Source organism: Melanotaenia boesemani, chromosome 19 (assembly GCF_017639745.1).
Source record: "Melanotaenia boesemani isolate fMelBoe1 chromosome 19, fMelBoe1.pri, whole genome shotgun sequence".
NCBI classification, from domain to species: domain Eukaryota; kingdom Metazoa; phylum Chordata; class Actinopteri; order Atheriniformes; family Melanotaeniidae; genus Melanotaenia; species Melanotaenia boesemani.
Window position 1 is genome coordinate 5299355 of NC_055700.1, and position 22027 is coordinate 5321381.

The 22027-nt window shown below is 43.3% G+C and overlaps 1 protein-coding gene across 1 annotated transcript in view; it reads left to right on the forward strand.

Moving 5' to 3' along the window:
• grk3 (G protein-coupled receptor kinase 3) overlaps positions 1-21455 on the forward strand; it is a 76855-nt gene extending 55400 nt beyond the window's left edge. Inside the window, exons 14-21 of the mRNA XM_041969287.1 lie at positions 6700-6766; positions 9224-9324; positions 9610-9676; positions 13043-13138; positions 13696-13858; positions 13941-14077; positions 18021-18134; positions 18216-21455. Coding sequence (XP_041825221.1) covers positions 6700-6766; positions 9224-9324; positions 9610-9676; positions 13043-13138; positions 13696-13858; positions 13941-14077; positions 18021-18134; positions 18216-18377 — 907 coding nt within the window. The 3' untranslated portion in view covers positions 18378-21455. The remainder of the gene's footprint in view (positions 1-6699; positions 6767-9223; positions 9325-9609; positions 9677-13042; positions 13139-13695; positions 13859-13940; positions 14078-18020; positions 18135-18215) is intronic.
• The last annotated feature ends 572 nt before the right edge of the window (positions 21456-22027 follow it).

Here is a 22027-nt window from a genome sequence, read left to right on the forward strand (position 1 = left end):
CAGCCTTTGCTCAACACTTTGTTGATGTACCTTCATCATCATCATCATCAGTTTATTTATGAAGCGCTTCAACACCAGCCGCTGATGAAAGTGCTGTACATCTCAGACAGGTAAAATAAAAGCATGGAAACAACATAAAGTAATTAAAAATAATAAACATGCTAAACAAAGTAAAACACAGTAGATAAAAATAAAACACAGATAATAAAAACAAAATAAAAATAAATTAAAAACTATATAGTATGAAGTCAGTTGAATAAATTGAATATGAAGCCACAAGCTTGGCACGCGTGTCTTCGGGCATTTGCGCCCATTCTTTTTTTAAGCACCTCAAGCGCCATCAGCCATTTTTTTACATCCATAGAATAGAAATACTTTATTAATCCCTTTAATTTATTAATCCTTTTGGAGAGTCCTCAGGGAAATTTCTCTCCAGAGATGTTGAATCAGATTCATGTCTGGGCTCTGGCCAGAGTTGTCCTGAAGCCGCTCCTTTGATAGCTTAGCTGAGTGCTGCTGAAAGATTGAACCTCACCCCAGTCTGAGGTCAAGAATGCTCTGGAGCAGGTTTTCATCCAGGATGTCTCTGTACATTGCTGCATTCATCTTTCCCTCTATTCTGACTGGTCTCCCAGTTCCTGCTGCTGAAAAACATCCCCACAGCATGATGCTGCCGCCACCATGCTTTACTGTAAGGATTGTATTGGCCTGGAGATGAATGTTACCTGGTTTTAATTTGTAATCTAATCTCACCCAGAGTCAAACAACCAGATGGCTAATGGTTGCTGTTAAACACATTCTTGAATAATCATTAATGTTTAAGGGCTGGTTGCATGGTTTACCTGGATCATTGGGGGATGGGAGAGGAGGTGTCAGCCAATCATATTTTAGCACTTCTGGTTACACAAATGGGACAACTCACAGCGTCTGTGAGAAGGAGAGCTTATTTCTGGTACCTGGAGCTGAACCGTTGATGTTACAGCTCTTTAATCATTATCAGGTTTTAAAGCTTGAGTTTGACTGGAGTCACCTGTACATGTGAGGGTTTGAGATGAGATTCTGACTCCTTCAGCTCTGTTTTTGGCTCCACCATCATTTAGGAACTCTCCCACTGGAACGTAGTTTGTTCTTATGGTGGTAGTTTGTTGCAGATCATGTCACGATCAGCAGCTTCTTTTTTTCTTTGCTCCCAGACACAAGGCTGATAAACTGTGGGAGTGAAATTAAAAAAAAGAAAAAGGAAAAAAAAACAACAATGAATTCAAAGAAATGCCCTGTAGAGCTGCAGATAATTAATTATCTTTGGTTATATTTCAGTAAATGATCCTTTAGATCCTTCTCACATTTGTATCTGCTGATACAAAAATCTTGATTTGTACAGTTTTAATTAGCAGACAATTCCTGCAGGTCTGACTGAGCTGCAGTGGAATGATGAAATTTTAGCTTCTAGCTTCTTTGGGTATGAGAAGTTAAATTAATGGTGGGCTCGTCAGAGCAGCGGCAGCGCATCTTTACACTTATTGTTCTGCAGGAAATCGGGCAGCTCATTATCCTGCTGCAGAATAAATCCACCTCATTTGCAGTCATGCTTCTTTTTCTTTTTTTGGCTCATTGCATAAATTCCCCCTCTGTCCTTTTTCCGTTGCAGCCTTGAAAACTCACAGATCTAATAACACGCTTCCAGTTTTCACCCCTGTATTTTCTTTATTGTTGCAGTTTGTCTCTGCCTCATTGAAGCCGTGGCCCCTCTCCCTATTAAGGCTGCCAGTTGTCATTGTGTCACATCTATCTGCTCTCTGAGTCCTGGTTTTAAATATGGCGCTGTCTGGTAGATGTACCTGCTTGAAATTTGGGCTGCTGCTGAAGTGCTTACTGAATAAAAAATTCTTTGTGCAAATATCTCAAGCCCCCACTTTTATGATTATTATAACAGACTATACACATATTAAGGAATGCATCAGTCCAATAATAAGATGCATCAGTCCAATAATAAGTGTTCTCATACTTTTTTTTTTTTTTTTATAAAAGTGTTCTGATGCTACAGAACTCAATACCAGTGTGAAAAAACTAGGGCTGTAAAAATTAATGCGCTGTTGCAAAGAAATTAATCTGTGGAATTAACGCGTTACTTTTTTTTGATCCCATAAACAACAATGTTATTACTCATGCCATATTAAAAATCTGAATTCAAAATTATCTCTGTGAGAGAAGCTCATTTTGGGCATGTCGGTGCTTTGTCACAACAGTGAACAGAATCCACTAAAAACAACTCTATGCTCCTTATTTATGAAATTTCCGACAGTTTTTAAGCCTCATGTTCACAGCGGTGTGAAGAAGTGTTTACCCCCTTCCTGATTTCTTTTTTTTTTTTTTTTTTTTTGCATGTTTCTCACACTCAAATGTTTCAGATCAATCAAATTTAAATTTTAGTCAAAGACTACACAAGTAAACACAAAATGCAGTTAGGGAGAAAAAAAAAGAAGAAGAAGAAGAAAAAAAACTACACAGCCCTTTGTGAAACAGTGATTGCCCCCTAAACCTAATAAATGGTTGGGCCATCCTTAGCAGCAACAACTGCAATACAGCGTTTGTGATACCTTGCAGGGAGTCTTTTACAGCGCTGTGGGGGAATTTTGGTTCACTCATCTTTGCAGAATTGTTGTATATCAGCCACATTGGAGGGTTTTTGGGCATAAACCCCGTTTTTATGGTCATGCCACAGCATCTCAATAGGATTCAGTTCAGAACTTTGACTAGGCTTCTCCAAAGTCTTCATTTTGTTTTTCTTCAGCCATCCAGAGGTGGACTTGCTGGTGTGTTTTGGATCATTGACCTGCTGCAGAACCCAAGTTCATTTCAGCTTGAGGTCATGAACAAATGGCCTGACATTCTCCTTCAGGATCGTTTAGTAGACAGCAGAATTCATGGTTTCAGTCTTCCAGGTCCCAAAGCACCAAAACAGCCCCAGACCATCACACTACCACCACCATATTTTACTGTTGGTATGATGTTCCTTTTCTTATATGCGGTTATATGGTTCTGTTGTGAAATCACTCCATGGATGCTAGAGAACACAGACCATCACTGCACAGCTACAGCCCCCCCAAAGAAAATAAAAATCATAGAAATGAGATCCAGAAACTCGAGATGTACTGAGAAGTGAAAGCTGGCTTGTAGTCGGACCAGTCAGAAGCATGAACGCTTAATCCTTCATATTAAAGAAAATCTCTCTGGTCCCCTGTGCTTAGCTCCATCACTTAGTGTAGGTGGAGGACTGTGACCTCGTTGCTTTGGGGGTTGGAAAATGGCCGGAAGTGACTGGTGGTTGCGGGTTCTTTGTGGTTTCCCATGATGCGGGACCGGGCTGCTCTGCGATGGGGGTGGCTCTGGGTCTGGCCCTGTCGGGGGCTGTGGGGGCCAGCGGTTGGAGTCGCCTCATGGCGAGGGGTGAGGCCACTGGTGGGCGTCGGTCCTGGGCCGGGCGGCCGGGCTATTCCGGGGTGGGCTGGGCGGAGGTTCTGGGCTCTGGTGCCTGGGGGTGGTCCCCCTCCCTCTGAGGTGGTAGGGGTGGGGTGTGGGTTGGTGCATGCCCTGATGTCTGGTTGCCGCCCTGGGACCCAGGGTATGGCCCTGGGGCAGGAGGGGTGTAGGGGTTTGAAGGAGGGCTGAGTGGGATTCGGGGGATTATAGGGGGAGGTGCTGGGGTGTGAGACAGGGATGCTTGTATGTTGTGTGTGTCTATGCTTTGGATGATGTTTGTGTGGGTGTGGGGGTATGTTTGTGTGTGTGCGTATGCATGTGCTAGGATGAGTGGGAGTGTGTAAGATCATAGGTGAGTAGGTGGGGTGGGGAGGGATGACATGACCCTGTTGGGGGGCCTGGGCGGGCCTGTGGGTGGTGTGCCGTGGATCTGGGCTCTCCCACTATTCTTCTTCCGCTCCTCTCCTTCCCCCTTGGGGGTCTGGTGAGTGGGTGGGTGTCTTCTGGGGTCAGTGGTGGCTCATTGGCTGCAGTCGCTGCGTGGCCTGGCCGTGGGGGGCGGCTGCCTCTGGCCTGTCTTACCCTGGGGGGCCTCCTGGGGAACTTGGGTGCCTAGTGCTGCTGGCAGCTCACCATACAGAGGGAGGTTCTCTTCCCTTCGGACTTACATCCCTGGACCTCTCTTCTTCCCCGCTCTCTCTATCTCTCTTACATACACACATAGACACACACACACACACATAGGGATTTGGGAGGCGTGCACGTCATGCGGGGTGTAGCCGGGGGGGCCACCCACGTGGCTTCCTTAGCTGCACCCTGTGGCGACTCACCTCTCGGTTTAAATTACACTTAGGGGCCTGGGGGTGGTGTGCCATGGGTCGCTGTCCTCTGGTCCGCCTGGGGTGTCCACAGGCTGTCCTCTGGTCCGCCTGGGGTGTCCCCCACGGGGCATGGTGGGTGGGTTATGTGTGACGTGACTGTGTGATGGTGAGTGCTTGTGGGTACGGCACAGGGGAGGGTGTGAGTGTGGGGTTATATGGGATGCAGATTGGGAGGGGGGGGGTCGATGGCGCCCTGGTTCCCAGGGTGTGCGGCTGGAACATCAGGGTGTGTGCTGGCCTATGCCGGGTGGTTGTCTGGGGGGGCCTGGTCCTCCTAGGCATGGTGCGGGCCCTCTGCCTTTGAAGGGTGGGGCGGCCACCTCTGGGCTCCTGGGGCCCTGGGCCCTTCGCTTGGGCTGCCCTGGATGGTCGGTCCCTGGCGGGGCTGGCGGCTACCGATCTCGGCCCACTGGGACCTATGCCCCAAGACAAGGGGGGGCTCTTGCTGGGGCTCTCCTCTGCCGCCCTTCGGGTGGGGCTGGAGTCGTAATCGTGGTGGGGTAGCTTGGGTTAGTGTTCTGGGGGCTGCTGCTGAGGGCCCGGGTCTCTGGCTGCCCTGGTCTGCCTCTGACCTCCGTAGAGGCGTGGTCGCATTTGCATGATCTCACTCACCACTCTTCATCACTGATCACTCCTCTTCCTCATGCTCTGCATGCTGACACAGTCACTGAGTTGTCCAGTGGGTTTATTTACTAAGAGATAATTCTTCTTTTTATTTTTCTTGTGAGTTAGTATCTGGTCACTGTAATGCTACTTTCATGATATGTCTTTTTGATTTGGTTATTTAAAAACTCTTAATGACTAGCAGCTCTGTTTTTTGGTTGTTTTTTTTTGTGTTTGTTTTTTGTTTTTGTATTTTGTAAAAGTTGTAGGAAATTTTCTGGTGTGTTCATGTACAGGTGTAACAGTTTGTTGTCTGGTGATGGTTTGGATTGAAGGGTCGTTTCCTTCTGTCTGTGATGTTTTTGTCTCCTTTCTTCTTTCCCTTTTGCATCTTTTTGCTATTTTCCATCTTTTTCTGTCCCCTCCGGTCAGGTCCAGCAAGAACATAGATTCTGTGATTCGAAGTAAATAAATAAATAAATGAATCAGGAGCCTTACCCATAGACCTCCCCTTGGCAGAGCAAATTTGTTCAGCACAATACAGCAACCAGATTATCATTTTGCTTGCTATGATGCTGGACAGGACAGGTTAAAACAAAAAAACAGAAGCCCTGTAGCAACCACGATTGCAGTAATTGTGACTCTTTTAAATCTAATAAAGCCAATAATGTAATCATACCTAGTTTTGATTAGCAAACTGCACAAAAACTGCCAAAAAAACCTCACATTTATGTGAAATGCAGTTTTATTTATGCAGCTGCAGTTATTACGTTTTCAAAGGATTATTTCTTGCTAGGCAAATAACAACCAATAGCATAATAACCTATTATATTATTGGCAAGCTATTACATTTAAAATGGCCAAGATTATTATGTTGTTGATCAGTGTTACATTACTGGTTCCTACAAATCCTTCAACTTGCCAAATATTCTGTCATCCAGACAATGCTTTTCTCCTCATTCTGCACGTGTTACATCACCATGGCGACGCAGCAAAAACGGATGTGCCTGCAGTCCAGACCTGAAACAAAAATATAAAAACAGACGTCCTGCACTGTTCAGAGCTTCACTTTAAAACAGGACTTTGTTTCCTCTGTCTCTAAACTGTTAGAGAGGAGCTGATGCAACCCAGCAGCAAACACCAATCTGCTCCAGCTTTTTAAAAAAATTTTTAAACTAAGTTTATGCAAACAAAAGTCACGCTGGTTAATACGTTGTCTCTGTATTTTTAATTAACACAAGGTTCAAATCATTTTCAAATCATTACGTCCTGTTTTCCTCTGCATCGTAATAATTTATACCAGATCATTCACATCAGATACAGATGCTCTATTTCTGTTCTGTGTTATAAAAAGATAAATTTGAGAGTAAAGGGATGCAGAGTGGCGATACTTGACTGACCCATCACATTTAAAACTAAGAGCCTAAAATATTTCTGTTACAAAGACATGAAGCCTCTCATTCTCCTCACACTTCGGGCTCTTGAATCTGCAGTTGGTTCATTAGAGTGAGAAAGATGTAGGTCACTTCAAATTACCATTTCTGACTTCATGGTGTTGGAATATTTATGAGAGCACTGTTTCAGTTTTTACTAAGACTGTTGGAGCATGACGAGCTCAGAAAGGCCTGAGTGTGTCTGTTTTCGTGCTACATCCCTCTTTTCTGTGGCTTCTCCTTACTTCACCTCCTTTTGCCTCTCATCCTCAGTGTCGGACTCTCTTCTCTCTCTTGTTCAGGCACAGCCCCTTCAGACAGCACAAGACCAAAGACAAACATGAGATAGACCGCATGACGCTCACCATGGTAAGACTCCTCACTGCACCTCTACACTACAGCGACACATGTTAGACGTCTTCTATGTGTAAACACGCCATAAAGCAAGAAGGCAGTGCAAGTCTTTCATCTGAACATGTGGGTTTGCTTCGTTTGCCTTTCAGTAATTTCCAGTGTAAACAGGTTTATATGTGTGTACCGTCCCATTCAGGTGTACCCAGGTGAGCTGCGATCAGGTCCCGCAGAGCTGATCGTCTTTGCTTCTGGGTGTTTCTGCAGTGTGGAACAGTATTTTTACTGTGCTGTGTCACGGGTAAACACAGGAGATGAAGGATCTGACAGAAAGCTGGCGTAGATAAATGGAGCCAGCAGCCAGGTCAGATGGATTTGTAGGCACATTTCATTGGCCACAGTCACAGCTGGGATCTGCAAACCCTAGCAAAGTCAGAGCTGGTGGGAAAACCGTCCAAATCGGAGCTGATTAATTTCAGGAAAACAAACAATTAGCTTTTTTTCCTAACAAGTACTGCTGCTGTTTGTGTCAAGAAGGCCACAGTGTGTCAAGAAAGCCACAGTGATTAGCTGTGTGTGCTAACACACCTGTAGCCTCTTAACATTAAGTCAGATCAACTAAAGAAATGACTGAAGTTACATATTAACCCATAAAGCACTAAGCCATATATATATATATATATGTATAGATATATATATATATATATATATATATAAGCTGAATCATTTTAATCCTAGTCAACATCCAGTTATCCAGTTAACAGTCTGTTATCAGATTATGAGGCTAATTTATTACTAAAAGTACTTTGTAGAAACAATGATGCTATTTTAAATCATTTAAATATTTTCTTGCTATTTACAGTTATTTATGCTACTATACACCTACTATCCTCACAAAACCAACTCCAAGGGGTTTTTTTGTGCACCATGCATCCAAACGTGGTCTTGGCTTTATTCCGGCCATAGAGGAGCATTATTTTTCTTCTTTTTCAGACACACACAGTACTTTCTTCTCACTTGTTGATGTTTGGCTGCTCCTGCATTGGACGTTACCGTCAATTTTAACTATGTTAATTGGTCAAAGGTTTGACAGGAAGTGGCTCCGTCATCATTTCCAGGTCCTAATAGAGGTCTCTTAGCCACATAGTAGTGATTGTGATCTTTTTTTTATGATGAAAATGTGATTAAAAAATGGTGGTATCATGGATTATTGTGGATTTACCCCAGAGTCACTGGTTAAAAACCACATTTTGTGGCTGGACTGTAAACCTCCTGTACGGAATTTAAATTCCTGGAAAACTTCTATAACCCACCTAAAGGGTAAGCTATCCATCACAATTTCTCCCACAGAGTTACACACTGCCATTCCTGAGAAACTGTTGACAATATAAGCGATGACGCTCGGGATTGCTGCTGATCTAGTGGAGGATTAACAAGAGAAGAAGAGCTGCATCCTCATCTGTTAACAAAAAGAAAAAGTTTGCTGCCACATCTGAAGCTTTCAGCCTCATCACACCAACGAAACAGCATCGGTGTACAACCTGCCGAGCCTTTCGATGTCACGGATCACTCGGTATGAATGGCGTCCATTGAGCCCACACAGTGACACTTCTGCTCTCACCCGCCAAGCCGAGATTCTGTGAAGGCGTCATGTTGCATTTGAGGACAGACGATTTACGTTGACGAGCTGCGGGGCGAAGTCTCTGCTCTGTACCCTCGCCGGCAGCAGCAGTCCGTCCAAATCTGTGCGTTTGTGTTTTCGTGATTTGTCGGGACGGGGTAAAGGGGACAACTATGCACACATATAGAGGCCCAGTCTAGCTGAAGTGATCTCTAGACAGAGAAAGTATGATCTTTCATATCACAATAAATCCAGATTAGGAATTTAATCCAGCCACTTAATCTGGTTTATCCCCTTAATCCTGGTCTGTGTGTGAGACAGAGAGGGAGGGAGAAAGGCAGGGAGAGGGTAAAAGGCTGCATTTCAGTCCAGAAAGGACTATAAATACAGCACGTTCTGTCTCAGTGTTTATCAGACATGATGAAGTGTTTCATTGGATAAGCATGATGGGAACGCTGAGACGGTGAGAGATGGATGGAACGGATCCTCATTGTTGGCACCTCTGTTCTCTACAATGTCCATCACTCAGCTGAGCAGGGAGGGACAGGTCCCCTAACCACACGGCTGCTTCGATGGCTAAGATGCAACGGTTATTGATTTAATGGGTCTGGTTAGGAGGCTGTTGGCTGACTCAGGGTCATGCACAGAAGAATTTTGGGTAATTTGGGGTCTTTGTTTTAGTTTGTGAAGCTTTGAAGATTTTGCCTCTACTCACTGTTTTTTGTTTGCAGGAACCTTCCATATAATGTTTTTATTTCCACACAGACTGACTTTAAAAGTTAGGAAAGAGCTGTAATCCAGTCCAGTGGATGGAGGGAGTCAGCATTTTCTTATTCTCTTTTTTGTTCCTGCAGAACGTGGAGCTGCCAGACTCGTTCACCTCTGAGCTCAAAGATCTCCTGGAGGGGCTGCTGCAGAGAGATGTGTCTAAAAGGCTCGGCTGCCAGGGCCGCGGGTATGACACACACACTCACACACAGCCATCCACGGCGGTATTTACATCCACAGGCAGACAAATGAACTCAGTCAGGTGGATTTTTTTGGTAGATGATGCTCATTAAGGCTTTAATCCCTGGGTGATGTAATGTGAGGACAATCTGATGGGAGCAGAGTTCACAACTAGTTTCATCAGCAGAGTGATGGAGGAGGATGATGTGTATATGTGAGAGGGGAGTCATGTGACCAGCACTGCCACCCTGTGTTCAAATGAAGGGTAACACTGTCTGTGTGTCTCATGCAGAGCTGCAGAGGTGAAGGAGCATCAGTTTTTCAAAGGCATCGACTGGCAGCAGGTTTACCTGCAAAAGGTGAGTCAGCTTCATTCCTACAGCTTCCAGTGAGACGCTTCCGGTTTGATGAGTCAGCATGTGCGACCAGTTAGTTAAATATTGACCATGTTTACAAGATATCAATCACCCCCACCTACAGAATCACAGGGAACATTAAAGTTGTAAAAACATATGGAAAATTCACAATAAAACGAGTTAATTACACAGTACTGATCTTGAAGGAGACGCATGCCACAACGAAATACATAAATACAGCTTTAAATAGTTAAATGTGTAATTGATTTATTAAAATTGAAAATAGATACATGAATAAATGAAGTACATCATTAATTTAATTCAAACATAATTTCACATATATTTTTTCATCATTTAATTAATAATTTTAAGGTCCCCATGCTGCAGTACATCATAGATTTTATCTGTCAGCCTCACCCATCAAACCTGGTGGGCGGGGCTAACTTTGAGCTGGTTAACCACGGATTTAATTACTTTGGTCTGAAGTTGAAGCCTTTTTTCATGGAAACTAATAGGTGTAGCCATCAAACATATAGATAGATGAGACCACCAAATTGACTCTGCAGGGCTCTTTTATTTGGGATTTATTTGTGATGACTTGCAAAATAAGGTAACCAATCAGATGTCACAACCTGTTGACGAGCTGCAGTGACCTTTAAATTAATTCATGATCCACTGCAGCTCTGGTTACGTGAAATAATTAAATAGTGGAATAGTTATTTATGTTTTTACATTACTTTAATTAATTTGAATGACTTAAAACGTATTTAGTTAGTTATAAATTTGATAAAATATTTCTGAATTGATATCTAAGTAATTTAAGTTACTATACGTGCACTCATTTTTCCAATAGTACTTATTTAAGACACATTTAAGTAGTTATTGATGAATTTCTTTATTTGATGTGGTTGCTGAAAATTTTAACTGATAAATGACACAATTATTCAGTTCTATATTTGTTTATTTCATTGTGACACTTTTCTTCTCCCATACTGTCCACATTAACTGCAAGTTGGATAAAAATAAATAAATAAATTGTATCTTGTCCTCCTCTAAAATATATTAAAAAGCAGAACTGTGCAATAATTTAGATTCAGCCTTCATTTCTTTATATTTTGCTTCCAAGCAGCCAGACTTTTTTCTGATCTTGAGCAGAAGTTTTTCAGACTGCAGCAACAAGGTGATTTCTAAAGATCTGATAGCTGAAAAATTAGCATATCGCTGTGCAGAAACTGGACAAGTGGAGGACAAAAGAAGACGTGTCAGGACTAAAAAACTGTCTACAGCAGATGAAGAGGATCTGAAAGTGATGTCCTAAAAAAATATGAAAAAATCCAGTAAAGACCTGAACCAGGACCTGAGAGATGCATCATGACCTTCAGCTGACCCATCTACTGTTGGCTGAAGCCTCATCAGATATGGTATCCATGGAAACGTGGCAGCCAAGAAGCCATTAAACATCTTTAGAAGTGGACAATCCTTTATTTCTATGCTTTTTTAGAAGTTTCAGTAAATCACTGAATTTATTTCCTGTTTTCTGGAAATATATAATGACATGAAGAGTGAATCCTGCATCATATAGTTAAATGTGATAATAAGGCTGCTTACTCAGACCCTGAACAAAGTCTTTACTCTGTACCATAAATCCTAACATCTTCCCCCTCTTTTCTGAATTAGTTCAACAGGTCAGAAGTCAATAAATTCATTCAGTTTAAATCAGGATAAAACTTAAATTTCTAGTTATTTTCTGAGATTTCTTGCACCGTTGCTCTGCTTTTTGAGGAATTGGTTTCTTCAGGGCAGCAATTCAAAGAATTCTAAATAAATACTGATCTGCTAAATGCTTTAGCTCTGCTGGTCATTTTCATAAATTTAATTTTGTTAAATATTTTTGATATTTGTTCATCTGAGTTACAAGAAAACTTTTTTTCTTCTTCTCTAAACTGATTTGGTCTGAAATATATTTCCCAGATTATTTAACGATATTTACTTATTTTATGTTTTTACTGTTCAGACTGAATAAATCAGGGTAAACATCCAGCAGCTGTGAGATACAGGGCAGCTTTTTAGATGCAGAATAAAGCTTTTTTTTTGTTTTTTTTGCTCAGTTTACTGAACAACTGTTAACAACAATCAAACCCCCCACCATATGCAGCTCGCCTGGATTTGTAGTTTAACCTCGTTATGTCAGATCAACAACAGAATTTTTTATCCAGCTGTAACCTGCAAAGCTGCTGTCCTGCTCACATGTGGAGTTCCTCAAAGCTAAAATCCTGGGCCCCTACCACCTCTCATCTTTATTGCCTTCACGTATTATTTTCAGGAATTTTTTTTTTTGTTTACACATAGAAATAAAAGCTAAAGATTCTTTGCAACCTTTGTCAGACTGTGTAGATGACACGAAAACATGGATGAACATTTAATTCTATAATTCAAATAAAAACAAGACAGAAATTATCTTAATGATCAGACCCTCACTGTTGTTCTCAGTTACTGGCTTTGAGAAAGTTCTTCTTGCCTTTATTTCAACTCCCTGTTCATGCGTTTATGGGTCGCTGCTCGTCTTTTACCAGAACCAGGAAAACATGATTGAATCACACCAGCGGAGGCATCCCTGCATTAACCTCCTGTTCATTACAGGCAGATTTTCAGATTTTATTACTGGTCATTAAAGCTCAAAATGGTCTGGCTCCACTTTGTCTACAAAACCTTTTACATGATTATACACCAGCTTTGACACTGAGGTCGACTGGCCAAATGTTCACAGGTCTGGCCTCAGATGTCCACAGATCCAAACTGAGACGATGGATGCTCCGGAGCCACGTCTCCTCATTGGCATTTGATTGCTTGTGTTTGGTTTAGTTTTTATGCAGCCCTTTGGTTTGAATCATGTTGTTTTAAATGTGAGCATCAACATTTCTTGCTAGATGGATTTAAACAGCCCTGTTGGTTAATTCTGCATTCCCAGCTTTTAACTTCCAATTTTGGAGGGTTCCTACAAACCAGATTCAGTAACTTACCAGAATGTGTCTCAAAGATGAGGCCTAAGCTACACGGGAACAAATGCTGGCTGTTTCTGAAATTTAAAGGTTGGTTTTGGCTTTGAGACGTTGAATCCTCTTAGTTAAGACTGTAAAATCATGGGCTGTATCTGTGCCTCAGCTCAGGTCCAGTCATGATTCTCCGTCTAAAGCCACTGCACAGAGCTACATTAGTCATTACTTCATTGCAGTTACTGTTGCTATGGTTACTACATCACTCCAGGGAAGCGTTGCTGTGGGACTGTCGCCTTGCTATGCTCACACTCTGTTTCTTCTGTTTCCTCCTCCATCAGTGTTTCTGACGGCCATCTCTCTTCTTCCCCTGCAGTACTCTCCTCCTCTGATCCCTCCCAGGGGGGAGGTCAACGCTGCAGACGCTTTCGACATCGGCTCCTTTGATGAGGAGGACACAAAGGGCATCAAGGTAAAGCAACCTCTGACTTTTATATAACACGTTCGTCATTATCTGACATCACAGGACATGTTTTTATTCTAAACACTCGAGGGATCTGAAGCCTTGAGGGGGCAAGAATATCACTGCTATGTTTAAACTTGTGCGGGATTTTGTTTTAGAAATGCAAAGTTCCTGAGTTTCTAGACAGTCCAGAATGAGTTTAGACCCTCTGGGGGATGATTTCTGCATCATCCCACAGCTTTTACTGACATAAATGTTTTTTTTTTTTTTGCTTTTGTTTTTTTAATAAAACATAACAAATGCCATTACCCTGTGGCAGCCTGAAAAATTACCATAAAGTTGATTTAAGTTGTCTTTGTTCCAAAGCACTTTAATTATACGCTTCATCTGTAAGACATTTGTAATAAAACTACAAGAATATTGCTGTTTTCATGTAAAAAAAATAAATTTTCGAAACAGGATTCTTCTTTCCAGAATGCAGAGGGAAAAGGTTTGTTTGTTGTTGTTTGATAAATGAGTCAAAACTCAGAGTTTTAGTATCATTATCCTGTTCGTCTGTCTGTCAGCTGCTGGACAGCGACCAGGAGCTGTACAAGAACTTCCCTCTGGTCATATCGGAGCGCTGGCAGCAGGAAGTGGCGGAGACGGTCTACGAGGCAGTCAACTCAGACACAGATAAGATCGAAGCTCGGAAGAGGGCCAAGAACAAGCAGCTGGGCCATGAGGAGGGTAAAGAAAGCATCTCTACAGTCAGAGAAATGCTCTCGTTCTCGGCTGCAGATGTTCTGACTGTGTGTGCTTGTGTGTTCAGACTACGCCTTAGGGAAGGACTGTATCATGCACGGTTACATGCTGAAGCTGGGGAACCCGTTCCTCACACAGTGGCAGCGACGCTACTTCTATCTTTTTCCCAACCGAGTGGAGTGGAGGGGGGAGGGCGAGTCACGGGTGAGTTAGCCTCGCACACGTTCAAGTCACATTCCTCTGCATGTACGCCCAGACGTGAGTCTGTCTGTCTGTCCTGAAGCGATGTTGTGTTGTCAGCGTGTGAACATACTTTCTGTCTGTCTGTCCCCACTCACCACTGAAGGAGAAGTGGCTCAGACATTTTAGAATGCAGAAAGAAGGGGTGAGTGTCACCACACGGTCCCTGCCATCCATGTCCACATGTTTAGAGCTGTAGTCACCCCTTCCCCCAGCTTCAGCCTCCTCTTACTGCTGCAGGTAGATGGAAACAAGCCAACATTAGAGATGTTACACCTCAGCAACGTTTCACATGCTAGCACCAGGATATTAACAGTTGGGGGTAAAGGTTGTTTTTTTTTAGATCCATTGCAATGTGGATGATTCAGAATCAGTATTATAATGGTAAATTAATTCTTTAACTGTTAATTAATAACACAGTGTTAAAGGTCCCATATTATACACTTTATTCCCAATCTGAGACCATTCATTAATATCTAAATGAAATATTTCCGCCATGGTATGGACAAATCGACCCTCAGTTTGAGTGCAGCGGCTTCTCTTCACCTCCCTCTTTTTAGCAGCTTCAGAAATGTGCCGTTTATGGTGGGCGGAACCCTGGTGGAGCAGCTCAGCTGTTGGCTCCGCCCATCGCATCGCCCGTCATGAGGTGATTGACAGGTTAGGCCTTAGCGGTTACTAGACGCTGATTACAGCGTAGTGAAGGATAAACAAACGCCGGAACACCGGAACCCATTCCTGAAGCCCCCATTCCCGACCCAAACCGAAACGCACGGAGAACACAGCTAGCTACGCTCACCAATCTGATGCACAATGGCACCGGATACAAACAGTAGAAACAGTAACTTGGCTACATTTACAACAGTGCTAATATATTTTCAAGCTATCAGACTAATAAGGCCGAAACGATAAAATAACTGCCAGCTCTTACCTGCCAGCTGTGTCACGGGCAGTTGGTATTGAACCTGGCTTCAGCTTCAAACGGTCGGCGAAGCCTGCTTTCCATGCCCCCATGTTGTGGAAACAGTCCTCTTTGAAATGCTGGCCACAGACATGCAAAACCTTTGGAAGTTTTCCGGGTACTATTCCTCCAAAAATAAAATTAATCCACTCAGTCCTCGTGGGTTCAGTGGATGGAAGTAAAAAAACGTTTTCGTGTTCATTTATGCAGCCACAAACAGAACAGTGCTTCTGTCGCTTAGCCATGTCCGCTAACGAGGGTTGCTGAAAAGGATAAACACTGGGCGCCAGGTGATTTTTAGAGGGCGTGCTTTGAGAGCCGGTAGGCGGGTCCATCGCTCTGTGGGGAGTGGTTATTGTCCCTTATGACGTCTTAACGTACACGCTTTCAAACTCGCTCACTTCAGCGTTTACTTCCCTAGAGGTGGAGCACGGGGGAGAGAGAGCGCCTGAAAGAGTTTCACACTTACGGGTCTCCTACACATGCGGGGGGACCAGTATGACTGTTCCAAAACCATTAAAAAGTGAATTTTGCATAATATGGGACCTTTAAGGAATGCAAGGCGGAACTTAAAATTGTGGAAGTGCAGTGCCCTGACCGTCTGTGGCCTGCATGTAACAAACAACATAGCCGAGTGTGAAATCTGACCAGCACCCTCTGCATTAAAAGCTAGCTCGTGGACTAACTTCACCTTTTATGTGTGGCTTTGCTTAGTTGGAAACTCCCGTTTGTTTGGGAAGGTGTGGATGTCCAAACGAACCCTGATACGGATCAAAGAAACAAACTCTGGTCCACCTGCAAATGTACGTAGCTCTCAGTTAGCTTCAAATGAACCAAATGCCGGACGTGGACTATAGGCTGGACTGGTCGGGAGAAATGACGTGCAAAATGATAAAAATACAGAGCAGTACAGACTGTGCTGGCCACTCTATTATAGACAGAATACCCGCTGACTGCTTCTTCCCTAAATAGTTCTTGCATAGTTTAGAGCTCTGCTTTGGATCATTGTCTTGTTGCAGGACAAAATTGGCTCCAATCAAGCTCTGTCCACAGGGTATGGCATGGCGTTGCAAAATGGAGTGATAGCCGTCCTTATTCAATAATCCTTTTACCCTGTACAAATCTGCCACTTCACCAGCACCAAAGCATCCCCAGACCAGCACGTTTCCTCCACCATGCTTGACAGATGGCATCAAGCACTGCTCCAGCATCTTTTCATTAGTTGTGCGTCTCACAAATCATGTTCTTTGTGATCCAAACACCTCAAACTTAGATTCATCTGTCCATCAGACCTTTTTACAGTCTTCCTCTGTCTGTCTGTCTGTTTGTGTTCTTTTGCCCATCTTAATCTTTTGCTTTTGTTGGCTAGTCTCAGATATGGCTTTTTCTTTGCTACTCTGCCTAGAAGGCCAGCATCCTGGAGTCGCCTCTTCACAGTTGATGTTGAGACTTGTACCATTTAGTGAAGCTGCCAGTTGAGGACCTGTGAGGTGTCTGTTTCTCAAACTAGAGACTCTGATGAGCTTGTCCTCTTGCTCAGTTGTGCACCGGGACCTCCCACTTCTCCGCCTATTGTGGTTAGAACCAGTTTGTGCTGTTCTTCGAAGGGAGTAGTACACACCATTCAGTTTCTTGGCTATTTCTCTCATGGAATAGCCTTCATTTCTCAGAACAGGAATAGACTGACGAGTTTCAGTAGAAAGTTTTTTTTTTTTCTGGGCATTTTGAGACTATAATTGAAAACACAAATGAGGAAGCACCAGATACTGAACTAGCCAAAGGAAGACAAATTGTATTGCTTCGTTGATCAGTACAACAGTTTTCAGCTGTGCTAACATGATTGCATAAGACTTTTCAAATGATCAGTTAGCCTTTTAACATGATAAACTTGGATTAGCTAACAGAATATGCCATTGGAACACAGGAGTGATGGTTGCTGAAAATGGGTCTCTGTACAGCTTATGTAGATATTCCAATAAAAAACAGCTGTTTCCAGCAATAACAGTCATTTACCACATTAACTATGTCTGGACTGTATTTCTGGTTAATTTCATGTTACATAAAACGTAAACCCTGGAAACATTTAGACTGTAGTCAGTCAGAAATCAGATCTATTAAGTCAGAAAGATATACAAGGTATAACAGGTTCTCCTCCTGCCTTAAACATTTTTTAGATTTAAACATAAAATTTCAACCTTACATGGAAAATTAGGAATTACAGTTACATTTGTTAATATTTTACAGTTAATGTCTTCTATGTCATTTTCAGATTTGTCAGATTCATACTATGGGCCAGATTGGACCCACTGGTGGGCCAGTTTTGTCCCCAGATCGTATATTTAACACCCCTGGGTTGTGCTGATCAAACACAAACTGACAGAAGTGATAATAAACAGTTCATGTTGCAAAGACCAGAGCAACCATGTTGGGTTTTCAGGCCGGAGTTCAAATGGAATGCACTAAAAGATGTTGTTATGACAACAGTGAGCTGTCAATCAGCTGGAGGGTCCTTGCATCTTGTAAAATTAACCACGTTTACCTGAATTATCCTCTCAGATTATATTTTGCTACACCACACCTGCTGAAATCCCCTCTAAGTAAGATATCACAGTTTTATTATTTTGGGCCAGATTCAGGTCCAAGAACCTTTTGAAAAAAGATTCTCCACAGATTAGTTATGATTTCCTGCAGCTTGATGTTCCAGTATTATCCAAGTGTTAGTTGTTCTGGTTGGTCCTTTAATCCTGCAAAGACCGGGTGCTGCTTTGGAACCAGTTTTGCCAATCGAAAACCTGGCTCTAAGGTTGCCAGAACAAAAGGAACAGGTCTCCAGACCAGCACAGGAACTGCCTTAGTTGCAGTAGCTCTTTATCTCAGGCTTGGTAACACCCCCCCTTCCACCCCCTCACCCCGGGTTTTACTTCACGCTTGCTTGTTTGTTTACAGCAAAACCTGCTGACAATGGAGCAGATCGTGACCGTGGAAGAGACGCAGATTAAAGACAAGAAGTGCATCCTGCTGCGCATCAAAGGAGGGAAGCAGTTTGTTCTGCAGTGTGAGGTATGAGCCCTGTGTGGCGTGTTGTCTGAGCGATGTGGTCGGCGCGAGACGAGCAGCTGACGCCTTTCTTTCCGTCCGCAGAGCGACCCGGAGTTCGTGCAGTGGAAGAAGGAGCTGACCGAGGCGTTCACAGAAGCCCAGAAGCTGCTGCGTCGCGCCCCCAAAGTCATCGGAAAAGGCCGAGCCGGCGTGGTGGAGCTCTCCAAACCTCCACTCACACACCGCAACAGCAACGGCCTGTGAACACACGGGCGCACACACATTTATATAAATATATATAAATATAATTACACAAACGCATAGACACAGCTCGACACACACAGACACTGCCCACCTCATCACCTCAAGACATTTGCCCAGACTTCCCAAAACACCTTGCAGTGTGTGTACGGACCCACCAGCCTCTTACCCCTCCCCCTCCCAACACACACACTCGACACGACGACCAATCAGAAGAGATTTAATGATTTATTTTTATTGGTTTTCATCCTGCTGGTCACAGAGAGAAACATTTTTGGAGGATTCAGCATGTGAAGAACCTCTGCATGGATGTGGTGCCTGGTTCTCTGTCACCCCCCTCGACTTTCACCACCCCCACGTTTAAATGATATGACTGAGCTCTCCGAAGGATGTCTCCAACAGAACCAACCGGAGAGAGAGGTCCTTATCCACTCTCTGAGGTGATGCAGATGAGGCCGGGCTTCAGCAGGGAATGTAAAAAACACACAAACACATTTAAGAACTGCTGCTCACCTCCCCACCCCCCTCCTCCGACCCTAACTGTTCCTCCCTCAGTTACTGAAGTGCATAAAGTGCCAATGTGGATGTTTTACTTGAGTCACCTGAGCGGCTGTTTGTGGGCGGCGGCCGATCATTCCAGCCCAGAAAACGGGAAGGACCACAGACTCTTTCAGATTGGCTCCCTCGCAGCCAGTTACCATGGAGACTGAGATTCCATTGGCTGTCAAACAGCAGCCGGTTGCTATGGGAACCATGAAGACCCGTGTACCTGGGGACCGGTTACCATGGACAACGGTGTAACTATTGTGTATGAAGGCTTGTGGAGTGGGGGGTGTTAGGGTGGGAGGGGGCGGGGACTCCTGAGTGTATATAAGCAACTCTTTTCTCTCTGTGCATCTCCAGTGTTTTAGTCCAGTGTGTTTGCATCGTCTGGGACGTCTGTCTGCCTGTCCGTGAATCTGTCTGGGCTTTCGGGGTGGGGGAGGAAGAGGGAATTTCCTGCAGGTTGGGTGTGATTGTGGGGAGTGGACAGGCAGGAGTCAGACCGCTTTCAATCACTTGCAGTGCTGCATTGCCTCCGCTGGACTGTGTCAGACATCATCATCATCACACAATCATCCCGATAGGTTTACAACATCATCCAGGGAGGAGGAGAAAGAGGACAAAACTAAATCAAACCCCCCCCCCCACCCCCACCCCCCACCCCCCTAATGAATTGCTGTCACGGTTAAAGTTTTATTCACAATTGTGTTTTTTAAGCTGGCCTACATTTCCCAGAATTCCCTGCATGTGCAGCCCAGTCTGCATTGAGCTGTAATATTAATCTGCTGATTCTAAATTATTTGGCACCAAAATATCAGAAACAAATGCTGGAAACCCTACAACAACCCATATTCAGTCAGGAGTCCCAAAATATTTAGTTGACTATCAGAAACCTCTGAGAAGCTCCATCCGAGGAGGTAGTTCATCTGTAAACTGAAGCTTTTTGTGTCCAGACAGAGAACCTAAGCAGACAGCAGATTTACTGTTAGGTAAGGACAAATCTGCAGCCAGCCAATCACATACATTTGAAATATCCACATCTTTTTTTAAATGTGTATAAAATCCTAAAGATTTTTTTAACATTTAAGAACATTTGCAAGTTAAATATTGCCAACTGGAGCAGAAGCTGGACTCAAACAATCGTTTCAAACGTCAGCTTTCTCTGATTGTGACGCGTTTCAGATGAGGCATAAAGTTTTTGATCATTTACGATTCTGAAATTTTATCTGAAGGACACAATGTTTCAGAGTGGCAGCGATAGGAGGATGAGGTTCAGATCTCTTCAGGGCTTTTTATTTCTCATGCAGTTGTGTCCTCGTCTGTGACGTCCATGCATTTCCGGAGCTGTGATGTAAGACCTTCAGTAGGAAAAGGGTCGATTAGGGTGCATTGTGATTGCTTTTATTTTCTTTGTAGCCTTTACCAGTCAGTCAGGGGGAGATTCTTATCGTCTTATAGAGAAATTTTGCCACCTCTTAAGGTGTCTTTTTATTTTTGTAAACCAAATTTTTTTTAAATAGTTTTCATTGAAATTTATGTTGTTGCACCTTTTTGCCCAATGTGTTACTTAATAGTTGTTAAATGTGCCAAATAACTGTTTGTGAGTGAGCGGGACCGACGGGAAGCTTCGCACCGCCAACATGAATTCACACATGAACTTTACGGTGGAAGTTCTGGTGAAGGGTACAAAAAAAAAAAAAAAAAAAAAACTGTGACCAAACATGTGCACGGCTCTGGCTGTCCACCGTGTTGCCATGGAGACCGGACGCACACCCTCCCCCAGCTCCCTGAGTTTTTATTTTCCACACTGTGTGTATGTCATGTGAGTGTGTGAGTGATACGTGAGCCACGTTAACGCCTCGTATGCTCATCCAGTGGACTTCTTTATTTTTATGTCACACATAGATCCTCTGCTCAGACACGCGCTCGATACAATTTAAAAAGGATGGCATATAGGAAAAAATCTAAGTATATATAAATATATGTGTATATGAAATGACACTCTAGGTTTATTTAAAAGATTTAATGTAGAAAACAAAATGAACTTGTTGAGGGGAGGTTGGGGTTTGATGTGAGTTTAACTGTTTGTGGTGAAGACTTCAGCTCGACTCTTGCACATAAAGACTTACTAGAGATATTGTACCTGCGAGTTCCAGATGATTATTTTTGTTTGAATACCAGACTCTTGGCTCTTTCATATTTATTGCGTGCGAGGGGGGCCCTGTGGCTCCGTCTCTCCTCCACGTGTCCGAGCGGGCGGCCGACAGCTCGCTGTAGAAAATCCTCCGGTTTACACCCATCAAGAACTCTTCTCTATGTCTTCAGATGCTACAGACAAACACAAATACTACTGCTTTTGGGTTATTGAAATTAAGGTCATGATAATACTGATTGGTAATATTATTCAGTGATTATTAAAGAAAAAGTTTTATTTTATTCCTATGATTTTTTTTTTTTTTTTTTGGTTTATGAGACAGGTAGAAAGTTGCGTGTTGGACTGCTTGTAAAAACAGTTCATGAATAAAAATCCTTTTTCCGTGTTGCCTCCTGTCATGTCTCTTCTGTTTCTGTCCTTGATGTTTTATTCGGATGACCACATTTTAATGCTTAAATGAAAAAAAGAAAAATGTGTTCTTCTGACACACTTGCTGTGACAACTTGATCACATTAGAGAGACATTAGAAATCAAACATCTTTACATTAATCTGGATTAACCAAGTTATATTTGCAACGTTCAAAAAGGTCTATAGAAAGGTAAGTTGGTAACTTTGGTGTGCAGAATGTGGAGCTTAGTGTGGTAGGAAGGGAACTGGTTCTGGTTTACTGCCTGGTGGTGGTAGACTGGATCCTTGTGTGGCTAGCTCTACATTTGGGTCTGTCTTGTCCTGTAACCGTCCTCTTTACAAAAAAATGCCAGGGAGCTCTGCCTGCTTGGTCTGCAGGGCTGATGCTGTTGGGACTGCCTTTGTCTAGGTGGCTGGGGTCCTGCACTGCGGCCCTGTGGCTGTGGTGTGGACCCAGGTCTGCTCTGATCTGTGGTAATGAGTGGGCTGGCTCCTAGTTTTAGAGGATCCCCAAGATATCGTTCTCAGCAATGTAAATCCAGAGGT